The sequence below is a fragment of the Chroicocephalus ridibundus genome, chromosome 15, assembly GCF_963924245.1.
Source record: "Chroicocephalus ridibundus chromosome 15, bChrRid1.1, whole genome shotgun sequence".
NCBI classification, from domain to species: domain Eukaryota; kingdom Metazoa; phylum Chordata; class Aves; order Charadriiformes; family Laridae; genus Chroicocephalus; species Chroicocephalus ridibundus.
In genome coordinates, this window is record NC_086298.1 from 6,719,597 (window position 1) to 6,735,569 (window position 15,973).

General features: G+C 45.9%; 1 protein-coding gene across 1 annotated transcript; it reads left to right on the forward strand.

Annotated features, from left to right (window-relative positions):
* The first annotated feature begins 1,271 nt into the window (after positions 1-1,271).
* On the forward strand, positions 1,272-15,343 carry DOLPP1 (dolichyldiphosphatase 1). Its single transcript, XM_063353180.1, has 8 exons — positions 1,272-1,379; positions 9,075-9,175; positions 10,873-10,957; positions 11,227-11,326; positions 12,177-12,275; positions 13,612-13,740; positions 14,539-14,628; positions 15,103-15,343. Exons 1-8 carry the CDS (start codon positions 1,304-1,306, stop codon positions 15,137-15,139), a joined length of 717 nt encoding a protein of 238 aa, XP_063209250.1. The 5' UTR covers positions 1,272-1,303; the 3' UTR covers positions 15,140-15,343.
* Positions 15,344-15,973: the final 630 nt, after the last annotated feature.

Sequence of the window (15,973 nt, forward strand, 5' to 3'; positions counted from 1 at the left end):
CTCTTGCATATTTATTTTTCTGTAAGTTTTATTTTTTTTAAAACTGAATTCACTTAGGTGGTTTGGTCTGAAGGTGTGTTTGCCTTCCACATGCAATGCTGCTCGTGCAGCTCACTTCTGACGTGCTGCGCTGTTTGTGTTCTGCTTTTTTCCTCAGGCTCCCCAGGTAAGTATTAGTCTCTGGGGTCGCGTATGGGACCGTTCACTTCAGTTTGGCCTTCAAAGTGGGTGATTTTAGTAGTCAAAGGTACTTGAGGAGGAAAAAAAAGTATTACGTGGACGGGGTGTTCCCTGACCTTTGTGGTACCTTTTAAAGGATGTGCAGGGTATCAGCATCCTGATTTCTCTTGAGATTGGGCAAGGGCTTTATTTTCACATGTGCGTGTTCACACGGGAGCTGCTGCTCCTTTACAGAGCTATAAAGGAGATGTGGCTGTAAAAATCCACCTTCTTCCTCGTGTTATTTTAAAAAACTATATTAAAAAAATGACAATTTTCAGCAGAGCTTAGACCTTGTCAGTCAATCACTCCTGTGCAGGGGCAAGAAATGTTGTTTGGCTAGTGAAATAATCCCTATAAGTAGTAATGGCATCTATAAAATGAAAGCTTGCCTTTCAAAACCACATCTTTTCACCCTTGAAAACGGTGACGTGACGGAAGGACGGTTTGGTTTTCCTTCGCTGACAGCGGGGCCGGAGGAGAAGGCAGCTCCTCGTCCTGCCGGCCCCACCCTGTCCCTCTCCGGGCCCCCTCCCACGGCGGTAGGGGACACAAGCTCCGTGAGGCGACGGGGCGGTGGCAGGGAGGTTGTGAGAGGGGCCCTCCCGGCCCGGCTCGTCCCCAGAGCGGGGCACCAGAGGGCTGTAGCGAACAGCCCCAGCGGCGGCGGGCGGCAGGGGCCATTTTAACCCTCCGGTGGCCGCCAAACCCCTTCCTCAGCCCCCCGTGCCGGCCACCACAGCGCCGCACCTGATTGGCTAAGAAGTGGCGGCAACGGGAGCTGCTGATTGGCTAATCTGCATCGCTACCTTCGCCAATGAGGAAGGGCAACGACGCCCGCCTTTCTTTCGATTGGCTTTCCCGCTACCTGCGTCCACCTCCTATTGGACAGCGGTACGAGTAGGCTATTGGCTCTGCCGCTCCCCGGGTTGGATTTTTAATTGGGTGGCTGTGGGTTGGCCGGCGCCTCACCTGCCGCGCAGCGTCATTGGGCCGCCGCTCTCCGCGCCCCCGCCCATTGGTCGCACCGCCCCTTAAGCGCGCTCCCATTGGCCGTGGTGGCCCGGCCCGGTATCCGGGTAAGATGGCCGCAGTCGGAGAGTGCTCGCTCCCCGCTCCGTGGCGGCCGGTCTCCCTCACTCACGTCGAGTATCCCGCAGGTAAAGCTCCGCTTCGCCCCCGCCCGGCCTCCCCGCCGGCCGCCGCGCCGCTCTCCGCGGCGGGCCCCTCCCGCCGCCCCACCGCACCCCTGAGGGCCGGGCTGGCAGCTGCGAAATAGTGAGCCATTGAGCGGCCGCCCTGAGGCGGCCGGGCGCGCGTGCGCGCTGGGGGCGGTGGGACCCGCTGCCGGATCGTGAGCCGCAGGGGGGGGACGGGGCGCTGCGCATGCGCCCCGGCCAGGCGCCCGGCTCCAGGGGCTGCCCAGCCCCGGGCGGGGAAGGGGCCGGGAGGGGGGGCCGGGGCGCGGCCCTGTCCCGCCGTCCTGGGGCACTCCCTTGTCACCCTCCCCTCGCCGCTCCCCGCAGCCCCGAGGCGTCCCTGGCCATGTGTCCCTGGGCCTCGAGGTGCGGGCCCCGCCCAGGGCGTGCCCAGCCCCAGTGTCACCCCACAGCGCCATGGCGGGGCCGGGTGTCCCCTCCCTGCCCTGCTGGTGGGTGTCTGAGGGATGCTGGAGGTCTGGTGTGGTGTCTCAGCGGGCTGGCTGGCCCTGGTGTGCCCTCGCGGTGTCCCACAGAGCCGTGCTGTGGCAGGGTGGCCCTGTCCCTGAGGTGGGCTTGGCTGCCAGGCAGCTTCTGTGGCGGCGCTGGGAGCGGGCCCTGGGGTCGGGCTTCGAACGGGCGGCGCTGTGGGAAATGCCCGGAGGACGACAGGCTTCCTGCAGGTCAGCTCTTGGCAAGGTGGGTTTGGGTACGCTCGGTGGCGAGAAGTGATGGGTGCCTGTGTGCAGGATGGGCTGTTCCAGTGGGGCAGTGGCATGATCCACGAAAGTCCTGTGTCGTGTCCCTGTGGCACACTGTGGTAGGATGCATCCCTGATCCACCAGTGTGCAAGAGCAAATAGGTCTGTATTCAGGTGGCGGCTGTCTGAGCAACGTCTGATTAGTAACTGTGGTCTTTAGGAGCTCCTCTTCAGGTGCTTTATGGGTGAGATGATAGAAAAAAGCTGCCTGTTGTACTTAAAGGTAATAGAAAAGCAAGGCCTGAAGTGTCAGAGTGTTAGTATTGACAGTCTGGTCAAAACCCAAATTTGATGTTAACACTGTCCTCAATATTGCTAGTTCTCTTAGCAAGTCCTTAACTTGCCATAAAGTGCTGCTGTATGTCCTGCTTCAACGGGATTTTTAGTTCCTGATAAAAGCTCCTCTCGGTAGTGCAATACCTAAAGCTTCTAAAGTGCTTAGGGATCTTCTGGGTTGAAAGTACCCTTTTAGCCGGGAGACTTGAAATGTGACAACACTGAAAAGATCTGGTGCTGGAAATACGTTATTTCTTGCACCCCCCCAGTATGTCTGTTTTGTGGTTTTCTGTGATACTTTACACGAAAGATTGGCGTTTCCTTTTCTGTCTTGTGTTTTCCTTCACCCTGTGCTTCTGCCATCCCCCTTTTCAAATACATTTATGTCACAGTTTGGGAGAGATGGGGGAATAATCTTTACAGTAGTACTGATATATTCATCTTTGTATCTTATCTCCTTATCTGAACCTGTCAGCATGCACAGAGCATCCTGTGCACCCTGTGTTGGATTGGTTTGGGAAATGGAGGTGGTTGAAATTGCCACATAAGGGTTATCTGTTGGATCTTAAAAAATGTGACATAATGTGATTATTTTCTCTCTGTGTTGGGTGCTTTTATACAGGCAAACGGAGAAGATGATTGTGTGGAGGGGGTAAATCACCACCAAGATTAGGGTTATGTATTGAGAGGATGAACAGCGTGTTTGTCGTCGATAAAATGTGTAATTATGGAAGCCTGTAAAGTAGAGACAAAGGACTGAAACATTAAAACAGCTGGAGGTACAAAAGTTTCTTAATTTATTTTGTTCTAGAAAAATGAGTTGCGGTAAGATGGTAGGTCTCATACTTCTACCTGGGTTTGCGGAAAGTGCTCTAACTTTCAGAAGGCTGTTTATGTTCTGTCTCTGTACAGCATAAGTTCGAGTCCATAAAGCTGCTAGATAATGTATATTTATAAAATAGTGATGTTGGCAGTATGCTCAGCACAACAGAGTTAATGTAGCCCTGTGCTGATAGAGAGGGGTCAGAATGAGAAATAGATCCTGCCTTTACCAACGTAAATTATTAAGCTGTCTTGGCATGTCATACGGTGTTGTGTGGCTAACATCTTTTGCTCTTTGCTGATCCCAGAGACTGCTGGCCTGGAGTGCAGCGTGCTGAGCTGCTGTGGCAATGGGCTCTTAAAATCTCACGTCTTTAATGACTTCCAGTGCAGAGCTGCTGTCATCCCAGCTTTCATCTGCCAAGAGTGATGGTCCCTCTCGCTGTGACCAGGTGAAAAGCAGTCACTGCTGATTTCTGTCCAGCAGATGAAGCCCATTATTTGTTTTTCTGCTTGCAATTGTGAAGGGGAGAGGTGTCTCCAGAAGGGTGCTCGTCCTCCCTGTCTTTATCTAGCATCCTTATCAATAGCGATACAGTGCAAAACACCAAACACCCATCCTCACTGCTTGTGGTGCTGCTCAGTTCTCCAGGGCTTTCTGCAGTGTCAACTTGGAGCAAGATCAAATGAGAAACAGCGGATGAACGCTGTAGTAGTCAACTGCAAACTGGTCTGAGTAATGGGATCTTGGAGACCTAACCAAAACATTACTACAGTAAATGTCAAGATCAAACATAGGGAGAAGAAACCAACAATGGCAGTGTTACTCAACAGTGTGTTAAAGCATGCTGTTGAAGAGGACAGTCTTTAAAAATACCGTCCTGGTATTGCTTGCAGAAATGCTGGGTCCTGAAGCATTTCATAGCAGCAGCTGTACTTTGGTGAGACCAAGGAATGATCTGGCATAGTGTTGGGTTGCTGGCAGGTAGGCAGGAATAATCCTTCTTCTGTATGTCTTTCCAGTAATCAGATGGTGATTGCATCAGGATTGTTAAGTCCTTTGATGGATATAGAAAAGCTATACTCTGAATACGTCTGATAACTCTTTAAACCCATTTCCGCTTTGGATCTCACAGTATCTTTGGCACGGAGCTCTTAATGTGGTGGTTGTTTCTTTTCTGCTTTTAAGTCCACTGCTCAGTAATTTCATCAAAGGTGGTCTATCTCATGTGCAGCGAGAGGTAACAAATGTTTGGTGTCCATTTCTCCATATCATCCATGACTTCGTAGAACTGTTGTATCCTGTTTTCCTTTTTCAGCTGAAAATCTGAGTTATTTGATATTTTCTGGGTGGCTACTGTTTCATTCTTGTTATCTTTGTCCCCTTTCTATTTGCCTTTAATGTGTTTACTATCCCTTTTTAGATGGTCACACCAGACTTGCATAGTAAATTTTTGTAGTGCTGTAACAGTAACTTGTTTTGCTCTTAAATGTTCTTGCCTTTCTGACTGCTGCAGAGCATTGGATACTACTCTGAAGGTATTGGCTCATGCTAAGGCTGCAGGTTTCTTGTTTGATGCTAACTAAACTAAATCCTGTCATGTTGTGTGTATAATTAGGGTTGTTTTTTCCCCGTATGCATTGCTTTGCATGGGGTGACTTCATTGCAGACTTAAAACTCATCTTCAGGGACTTCCTGTCTGTAGGGTGAGTTTCACTGGAGAAACATTGAGTTCCTGGTTTGTTTGGGTTTTTTATTATTATTTGGAGAAAAGAAAAAAATAACTTCCTCTCTTCAGCGCAGCTGGGATTCTTAAAGCTCTGGGACTTTCTGGACCTCCTCTCCTTGCATTGGACAAGTTCTTTAAGGAGAGAAACCTGGCGTGCCAAACCCTTTTTTCTGCAGAATGACAGAGAATCTTCCTGTTTTCTCAGTTGTGAAGGGTGTTTACTACAGTGGGGCAGAGCTGGAGAGGCAAGCATGCAGAATCAACCTATCGGTGAGAAGGTGTGTCGGAGCAAAGGTGCTGGTGCTGTGTATGTACTTTGGCTCAGCAGTTCTTGTTGCTGTTCAACGTCAGCACGTGCTGCTCCTATAGGAATGTTTGTTCTGATAACCCTTGCTGTGATTTCTGTTTAGGGTGGTGGCCTGCCAGTCAGGGCTCATCTTGTAGCTAAGTAATATCTGTTGAAACAAGCCGATACGGCTCAGTTGTTTGGCTTCTTTAATGCAGCGTTTTATGTTTAATCTTCCTGCAGAAGCTTCATGTCTGATGTGTGCCTTTTATGCCGTAATTTAAAGGCTCCTGAAGGTATTTTTACTGTCCCGCAGCTTGTGATATCAGGATATGCGCAAGTAGAGGAAATGACGATCCATCGTGAATATTTACTGGTGTAAATGCATGTGACACAAACACACTGCATTTGTCCATGCAACTTGCACACATGCATCTGGTCAAGCACACACGACCAGCAGCAGTGCCACAAATAGATGCTTCAATAGGAAGCGGTGGTGGCGGTGGTAAAGCTGGATCTTGCGGTAGGATGTGGTTACAGTGCCGTTAATTTGCATTTTTGCATTATATACAGGTTAAGCTATTGTGAAGCTTGGATATTTCCACTGAAAGAACACTGGGTAAAATGTTGAATTGGAGCAGAAGTAGATGCTGAATGAAGGCTGAAAAAAATAGCGTGCTTCTGAGCTATATATAGTGTTTCACCTATTTATCTCTGGGGTGCCTGAAAATGAGGTAGTTGCATTCTTTATTTTTGCAACTTGAGCCCCAAATGATGTCCAGGGAAGGCTGGACTTCAAAAAAGCAGAATTTAAAACAAAACAGCGCCCAAGCTATGTATTAAATAGATTTTCCTTTTGCATTTTTTCCAGAGGTTTTGTCTCTTTTCTTACTAGTTGGAGGAATTGCTTTAAAATTCCCAAATTCAGTAAAATGAAGAAAAATTAATTTTTACAAAAAGGTGGGGGGGGACTGGCTTGCTAAATGTGACTGGATTTCAAACTGTCAGCTCTCCTGCAAGTCTCCTTTCCCTGGGAATAAGTCTCTGAGCGCACTGGAGCGTGAGAGTAGATCGGAGAGACGCAAGTAATCATGCTCTGAGGCTGCGGGAGCGCTGCGTAGTGATCAGCACTAGCCTTTCTCTTGGAGCTCGGTTTGCCTTCTTCGCTGGGGGTTTCCAGTCATTTCGGAGCTGGTTTAGTTAGCGCAGCTCTGCCTTGAACCGCGAGTACATTTATGGTGACATCAGTGAGTTGCTGGTGTAGCTCCGAGGGCACAGCAAAAGCGCTGTCTTCAGTTAGTGCGCAGTTATTTATTTGCCTCCCCCCTGGAAAAAGTGGCTTCAGAATTTGATTCTGTTTGATTTCTGTTAGCCACAATAATATGAAATATTATTAGTGCTATCTCTGTTCTATGTTAAATGGGCAGTTGGAATGTTTGGGGGAGCTATTGTGTTAAGATTGTCTGAGTAAAGGCCTTGGTACTCTGCCTGCAGGCAGCGTCTGGGAGCGATGATTTCTGATTCTTCACCTCGGGTTCAAGTGTGGGTTGTGTGCGGGTGAAGTCTGGGTGGTTTGATTTATTTGGGTATGTTATCGTATAACATAATGGAGGATCTTGAGTTTGGTACTGCTGATGCTATTTGAATTAAAAGACTACTTCCTGAAGCACTCATCCACCATCCGCACAAGAAATAGAACCCCCCTGAGAAGATAAATAATCTGGCTTGGGTTCTACTTGACAAAATTATGGCTTTTAGTCTTGAAGTGCTAAGCCTTTATATACCATGGATTAAGAGAGTGAATGATCTGAAACATGGTGATTCCTTGATGATAAGCTATCTTCAGTTGGTAACGCTGGAATTGAGACTCTTGGAAAGTATTCCAAAGGCTTTCAGCGTAGTTTTGATTGTCTGGTGGCTTGTCTTACGAATTCCCTCATCATTTAGGACAGGATTCATTTTGTTGAGAGTTTGTGGTTTATGTAAAACCATAAGGGGCTTGATTCTCTATTGCCAGGTAACTGATACTGTCGCTTACATCTGTTTTGCATTACTATGATACATTGCTGTTCTGCTTCAGGAGCATTTGGAACCCACCTGATGCAAGGCTAACCTGCCATGTGGTGCAAGAAAAATTTAAAATTCTGTGTCTTCTAATGCTTTTCAGGTTAAAAAACAAAATAGAACCTCACTTCAGTGAAAACCAGGTAGTCTTGGGGGTTTTGTCCTCCAGCTCTTCCTAATTTCACTGGTGTTGCAAACTAAAACTCCTGCAAGTAATCCTTACTGATGATGTTGCTGGTTCAGAAATTGTCCTGGAGAGCATTGTTAAAGAGAGCATCTGTTGTTCGTTTAGTGGCCAGCCAAGCCTAAACCAGGACACAAATCTAACCTGGAGTCTGGAATTCAAGAGGGTTCTGTGCACTGTACCTGATGTAACCACAACTATGTGGCAATAACATCAGCAGGGTGAACTTTGTAGCAGTGCAGTATCGTTTCTTTTTTTTTTCTTAATCAGTTCCAGTATTCAGAGTCTGAGGTTAAAGTCCATTTTGCCAATTGCTGTTCTAAAATGTGGGTGCGTGGGCTGGGGAGACTCAGTATCTTGCAGTGGAATTGATCTAGGAATGAGTCCAATGCTCAGCCTTGCAGAGGCATCCTGTTTCCTTTTGAAAGGAGGGAGGAAGGATAAATTTATGTGGGGGCTGATCCTTTTGTGTTCAGTGATGGGATGGAGAAGATCTAGTCTCTCAGAACCAATATAGAAAGTACCCTGTCTCTGAAGTTGCTCAGCGGGTTTGTACCACCTTTTTGTAGTGATCGCTGTCTTTAAAGATTCTCTGGTAGATAGTTCTTGCTCTCCTGATATGAGTTCCTGATCTCAGAGCAAAATTACTCTGATAATTTTTTTTGTTTCCTCAGAATTTATGCTGACATCCTCTCTCCGAATACTTTTGCATGTGTCCTTTTTCAGGGAACAGAGGCAAGAGAAACTGAGATCAAAATCCATAGCTGCTTTTTACTCTTGTTTGCTTACTACTGTGTCTGTTATAGCTCAAGGTAAAGGTTTTGAGGTACCTTATGACCTCTTGTCAGGTCCTGTTGCTGCTCCCCAGTTCTCCCTGGGGAATAACTAGGCCGTGAGCTATCTGGGGTGGTGGCCCACGGTCACTTCTGTGTGATACAAGTGGACTACTGGTTAAAAAGCAGAGTCTCCTTTTTTTTTTTTCCCCCTTTATCTCCTGCTATGTTTAGCTATTTATTTCCTTCCCATTTTGCTAATGCTAGTGTTCATGCAGACACATGGTGAGACAGATTAAGGAGCTGATCCAGCTGAAAACTAACCCATTTTAGTAAGGGAGTGGGGAAGGATTTGTTTGGGGAGCGTTTATTGGTAATTGCTGGCACAGGGAGGCAGTATGAATGAGGGGGAGGGAAAGACGCTGCCTCTTTTGCAGCAGCCTGTGCTTATGTTGGATTAAAGTGACTCCGGGCCCACACCCATGGTCTTGGTTGTAAATTGGCTGGCAGTAGTATCTGCTGAATGATGCCAAGCTCCTGTCACCCCTGCTTTGGAACCTGCATGTAAGCGCCACTGTCTTCCTTGCCTGGGCTCCTCTCGGGCTGGAGCAGCAGTAGTCAGTCTGCAAAATGGAGACTTGCTGCAGTGCTGAGTTTGCCCCTCTGCTCTCTGATGCAGGGCACCAGCTGACCCATGCTCTGGTGGCAGATAAGAACCTGTGAAGTTCAAACTGATTTGTTTCTCTTGTTTGTTTCCCTAGGTGATTTCTCTGGTCAGCTTTTAGCTTATTTGAGTCTTGGTCCAATATTCATTATTGTTGGCTTTGTAACACTCATCATATTCAAGAGAGAGCTTCACACGGTGAGTCCTCCTCTCCCTTCCCAGCTTTTCCTTATGACAAAAGTAATTTCCTTTGTCACCTGGTGCTCCTGTATTCACACTTCATTTTCTCTCTTTAAAGAGCAGGGTTAGGTAAGGTGATCCTCCTGTCAAAGAACAGCAGGAGACACTTATCACCTGTACCTGGTTAAAGGACTGCTTAGCCCTTGCTGGCTTTTCTGTTACTGTGTGGTATGTTTTGGGCATTATCTATCCAAAAACATAGGGGAAGATGCCTGAGGAACGAAGGAATGCTGTTGCAGAGTGGGAACACTCCCAAGATCCCGTGGGTTTCTGCAAGATGGGCAGCATATGCAGGAGATGGTGTCTGTAACTCAGTAGGATGTGCTTTCTTTGAACTACTGAGTCAGAAAAAGGGGATACGAAATAAAACCGACAGATTCCCAAGGGAGTGGATCTGTCTGTAAGGGCTACTTTCCAGCTGTGAATCGAATACCAGGGACAGAAGTCTCTTCTGTCCCTCATATTTGATCCTTCTGTTCTGTTGTATTCTCTGTTATTCGGACTTCTGTCCGAATAACCAACAAGGGACTTTTTTGTAATACACAATGCTTTCTGTCTGCTCTGACAGGTACTTGGGAATCAGTGTCATGGAGAAATTCCTTTCAGGAGGTATAAACCTCTTGTAACACTTGCCTTCAGTAAACAGATAAAATAGGGGCCAGTGAAAGGATTTTGGCAGCAAATTTCTAATACGGGCCATGGTGTCATGGGAACCAGTGGCTCAAGGGACCTGGGAATGGGACTTCTACGTTATTAAGCCGATGCTAGCTGGGAGAGGCAGCTGTTAAGTTTTGGCAAACCAAAGGAGAGAATAAGCTAAGAGTAACTATTGCACAAATTTGTAGGTTTTTGAATACAGGGGCTTGTTAGGTGTTGGTGACAAGACAAGTGCTGAGGTTGATTCCCAGTTCTTTATGCAGGAAGTCACCATTGCGCTGGAGAGAGATGCTGGCTGACTTGCAGCAGCCTGACCCATAGCTCAGGACGTAGGGTGAAAAATTGCTTCATAACCCGGAATGGGACTGAGTGTTAAGGAGGCAGATTCCCATCACCAGCTGGGAATTTGATCACAGCAGCAGGACTAATTTAGGGCAGGGGTACGGACGATGGAATTAAAGAGTAAAAATAAAGGCTACCAGTCTGGCTCAGTTCAGAATGTGACTTCATTTTAAACCAAAGACAGCAACTTTAGTATTAAAATATTCATAGAGAGAAAAGCCAGAAAGCACAAAAATCACCTTTTTAAAGCTATTTACCCAAGTAACAGTGTGTGCGCTCCCCCTGTTGGTCATCGGGGAAAAACAATCCCTGAAAACCTGCCGTGTTATTAAAAAAAAAAAAAAAAAAAAAAGTCACTTTCTGCACTTGCTTGTGGAAGTGTGCTAACAGAATCACTACACAGTGTCGTTTTTGTCTATTTCCATGTATCATCTGGTGAAACGCTGCATATACACCATGTGTTGCCAAATACAGAAAGTGGGCTGAAAAATAAATGCTTTTCTTCCTCAGGTAGAGAATTTTGAAGCCATTGTTTTTAACTCTAGTAGTCAAAAAAGAAAATCAGAAACATATGGCTTGGGGTTTTGTCAACAGAGAGAGCCTGGTAAGTAGATGCATCTTTTAGATAGGATGACACGGTTGTCTTGCCTTCACAGATCTCTTTCTTGGGAGGGCTGGCATTCAACGAGGGAGTGAACTGGTTAATAAAAAATGTAATCCGGGAGCCTCGGCCCTGCGAAGGTATGGTATGGCCCGTTGGTGTCATGGTGTTGGTTGAGTTTTGAGTGGAATGCTAACTGTGGGGGGGTTAGAGGGTATTTTCCCCTTTGCCTCATGTTGGCTTTGGATGTTTGGGTGTAAGAAGTCTGGCAGAGCCATCTGAGCTGAGACGTGTCCTGTGAACTCATGTGCACATACTCCAGCAGAGTGGTCTGGCTTCACATCTGGAGCGTTCCAGCTGCTATGTACAGAGTAGACCTTGACCATACTCTTTCTTCTTCTCTTCCCAGAAGCCCATTCAACAGTGACCACAAAATATGGGATGCCGTCCAGCCACTCCCAATTCATGTGGTTTTTCTCTGTCTATTCCTTTCTGTTCCTTTATTTAAGGTAAAAATTCAATGTCAGGTTTTGGCTGTTAATATGTTGAAACACCTGAAATAGATGGCTCCCTTGCTGTGTGCCACTTCAGTGGCATAATGGAATTAAATCTGAGGAACTGCACAATTTATTGTGGCTAGGGTGGAAGAAGCATGTGTCACTCGACCTGAATGTAGGACTGTAGTTACCATTGCTGAAAACCAAAGGGTACGGGTGGGCGTCCTATACCTGTCTGGGTACAGGTCTCCTCATTTGCTTTTCCTAAGCTGTGATGATCCACCAGTGTGAGGGAAGAGGGGGGGAATAGGGACGAGGAAAGAAGAGCCGCTTTCTCATGTGTCTGCTCAGTTTTGTCAGTGGGGTCGTCTGCAATCTTTTAGGTAATACGTGTTGCCTATTTGCATGACCTTCTAGTTCACCTTCCTTACCAAGTACTGGTTTTACATGCTGTGCTGTGCTTTTCTGAAATTCTCGCTGGGGCATGGCTCTGTCTTGTGGCTCCATGTGTGGAGGAGGACAAAACTCACAGTTCTTCCTAGCTTTGTGGACAATGGAGGGACTCTGACGTCTTGGCTCCCTGTTGCATATGCTCAGCATGTGCCTTTCACATCAGTTGCAGTAATTGTGAGCATTCTGCTTTCCATCACAGCAATCCCTGTTAACAGTTGGAGAGAGAGAAGTGTGGCTTTCTGGCTTCTCTTTAACTGCTGCCAGTGGGACAGATTGCTGCTGGGATGGTATCGAGCTGCCCATGACCCCACTGGAGTAGAGCTTTCCTAGGGTTTCAGAGATAGTGAGAACAGAGATAAGGACTGCTCAGCTCCCTGCCACTGTGCTAATGGCTCTCCATCTCTTTCAGAATGCACCAAACAAACAATGCGAGGTTTCTGGATTTACTATGGCGACATGTGCTGTCCATCTGCCTCGTCACAGTGGCTTTGCTAGTCTCATATAGTAGGTATGGAGCAGTTGTTTGTCTTATGCTCTCATACAGTCCTGTGGCCTTTAACAGCCAGCAGACCGGTCATTCCTTATCCTGCATTTCCGATCTAATTCTCGACGACTGCATTGTACAAGTCGGAGCTTTGCGGAAGTTGCTGTGTTGCCACGAGACCCTTCAAATAAGCAAAGGTGCTACATGCGTGGTGCTTCACAGAAGCATTTCTAAAAGCCAAGATCAGCTGAGCTTCTACCAGTTCCCCATCGGCTCCATTGCCACGCTGTAGCCTCACTGCCTCGCCCTCTTTCCAGCACTAATCATGAAAGCATTGCACCATGCCTTGGCACACCAGCATCTGCAGCGTGTGGATTGCTACAGTTGATTAGTCCAGTTGTTTTGCTTGAGCATTAGTCAATAAAAACATTTAGAGCTGTTTGACTTGCAAGGTTTAGTTGTACTAAGATGAATAAAGAAAAATGAAATTTTGATAATGATTTTTTTTTTCTTTTCAGTAGTTCTAAAAAAATACATGCATATTAAATGAGCTCCAGTGATTGGAAAGCAGACAAGTTCAGGATAGAAATAAGGCCATGTTTTCCACAGGAAAGTAATTACTTGTTGGCGCAGTTGACTGTACACTAGAACTGATTCCTTATTACTGGTTATTTTTAAAATTCTGACAGGACAATTTCATAAGAGATATATGGTCTAATTCAAATAAAAATTAATTTGAGGAAGTCCAGTGGCCTCTGCTAGGCAGAGGGTCAGATAAGATGATCTTAATGGCTTTATGATATATAGGTGAAAAGAATTTTGAACGTGACTCACGCAGCTTGTGTGCATGGATAACTTAACAGACCATTAATGCAGCTTTCTGTGAATGGCTGCAATCACAGTAAGCACGCTGTGGTGGTGCAGCCTTCGTGCTGTCACATTTTAGAGCAGCAAAATCGTAGCAAAAATGCTGGCTGTGTTCTTAAAAGCTTTTAAGGTCCAGCTTTGGTGGCTTGGAAGGGACTTGTTCTGTTACTGGCTTGGAAGAGTCGGCCGTGGGAACCAACAGTAATAGTTCCTCAGCTAATCCAAAGATACATGAAGAAGAATGTGGAGGGTTATTGAGTTAAGCCCAAACTAGAAGCGCTCTAAGCTGAAACTACTGTAGCAGGGAAGACAGTTTTCCCAAGAATTTCCCCCACTTTTTTGCCAGATTTTAGTGGAGGAAAAAAAAGTAAGATATCCATGTTTAACACCTAGAGGATAACAGAATATCTGAGGGTCCAGTGAAGTATCGGTCCTTGAGTCGTGCCTCCTCTTGTTTTAAAGCCTGTCTGGTGACTCTTCTCTTCCACTGCAGGGTTTATTTGCTTTACCACACCTGGAGCCAAGTCTTATATGGAGGTGTGGCAGGAAGCATCATGGCCATAGCCTGGTTTGCCTTCACACAGGAGATATTAACTCCTCTCTTCCCAAGGATAGCTGCATGGTAAGTCTCTGTTCTGTGGAGGTTTTATTCCTGCAAGTCTGCATTCTGTGGATTGCTATTTTGCTTATTAAATGAGTCCATTGTAATGAGCTGGTAACACAGGTGTAGTAGAATTACCTGGCAAAAGAAAATTTCCCTAATCAATCAGTGTTAAAAAAAAATAAAAAAAATTAAAATGGTACCTTGCATCTGAAGCAAAATAAAGATACTTCAGTCTCTAAAATTTGAGTTGTAGCTGTGCAAGCCCTGACTGTAAATGGGCTGCTCAAACTTCTATGAACCACCTAAGTTACAGTTGTTAGAGAATTCCTGGCTTCTGTCCCAGTTTTTCATGCTGACTGTTGTGTAGCCTACTTGTCCTTCCGTGTTTTCTTGTGTATGCATATACAAAGAATCGTATACCTTTGCCTGATATGGGTGGGGGAGAGAGGAAGTTTAAGCCGCTGTTAGGTTTGGAAAGCCCTACTAAAACTGTCAGGCGTGGCTGGGTGCTGGAGAAGCTTTTCGAGCAGAACAGACCCTTCTTAATGAACATCTGATGACCTAGTGAAATTGCAAAGCCATTTAAATGTAATATAGTCTGAAAACTTTATATAAGGAAAGAAAAAACCAAGAGGTGTTTTTTTTTTTTTTACTTAAATTTAACAAGGAGCTCCTTTCCCACGCTGAAGGGTAACAGAATAGTAATGTTAAATCTGGAGCAGTTTTTGTGCTTTTTTTTTTTTCTATTTTGATCAAAATTGTGTTGGAGAAAAAGTCTAATTATTTCCTCCTTTCTATCACCTTGTCCATTTCCAGGCCAATTTCAGAGTTCTTTTTAATCCGAGACACCAGCCTCATTCCTAACATCCTGTGGTTTGAATACACAGTCACGAGAGCAGAGGCAAGGTAAGTGATTTTTGCGGGGTGGAGGAGCTCTAGCTGGTTTGACTTGTCAGGTGTAGTTATTAATTTATTTTCTAATATGTAGATAGCTGCTGTGGGTAGAATAGTGCAGACTAAAGAAATACCAAGTTGCGGGTTAACTACTGCGTCTGGAAGGTGAATCTGTAGGGAGTGTTTGTGATTAAAGAATGTTTCATTTAAATAGTCGGTATTTTAGCTCCTTAGCCCATGTTCTTTGCAAATAATTGTTTATAATCTTGCATCCACGTGACAGCTTGTGCGTGGATGTTCTAGGACTGTAAAGAGTAGGAAGGACTGATCTCCCTGTAGGGTATGGTGGGGGGAGCTTTATTTTTGTGTGGAGCTAAGCAGAGCCTTACTTTAATCCTACGAACTTTTGCCCCCTGGTTTGCCACAATACCCTGCGATAGGCTTGGTGCCACCTCTCTCACTGTGCCCTCTGTGTTGCCGTTACAGAAACAGACAGCGCAAGCTGGGTACGAAGCTCCAGTGACTCGGGAAGCGTGGGGACCAGAGTGCACGTTTTAATGGAGACAGACAAGAGCAGGGACCTGGGAGCAGCAAGGAGCCTTTTAACAGACGGACCAAAGGAACAGGCAGGGATCATACCCAAAACCTGAAAGCCTTTGCTCTGCTTTAGCAGCTAGCTGGATGCTCCCTGATGCATGTGGGACCGTGCAGGAGTAGAAACTCATTTTCAACACAGATGCACATTGCCGGTTGGAACGTACCACCATGTCTACGTCAGGGGAGGGGGGAGAAAATGCCTGGTGTCATGTTCGGGGGAGGGAAAACCAAAAATGAATCCTTTCTGTGACTTTTCTTTTTTTTTTTTTTTTCAGCATGAAATATACACACTATTTATTTATTTTTTTAAATGGAACTATTGTTTTTGGGGTGGGTGAGGCATTGATTGTGTGTTTTGTTTTTGCTTTTCATTTGGGTTTTTCTTTTTGGAAGAAGATGACAAAACTAATCTCAAGTTGATCATGCTTAATTAGGGCTTTTTATTTTTAAAAACTTCTTAGGAGGGAGGGGAATTAGGATGGTGTGACCTAGGCAGAAAGGGAGAGGAAGGCTTCCTTTCCTTTCTGTGATCAGTTTGGGAGATCGAAATCTATTCCAACTGCACTTTGTACAGATGGAAAGACAGACTAAAGATCTGATTTTAAACACTAGTGACGGTTCTGCAGGGAAGCCTGCATGGATACCATTAAGGGGAGAGTGTGTGTAAAAACAAAGGAGAACCTGAAATATACTGACTATTTTTTTTTTTCCCCCACTGCTGCTCCTGTTGTGTAATTAGCAAGAGTGTCTTTCTCAGAAT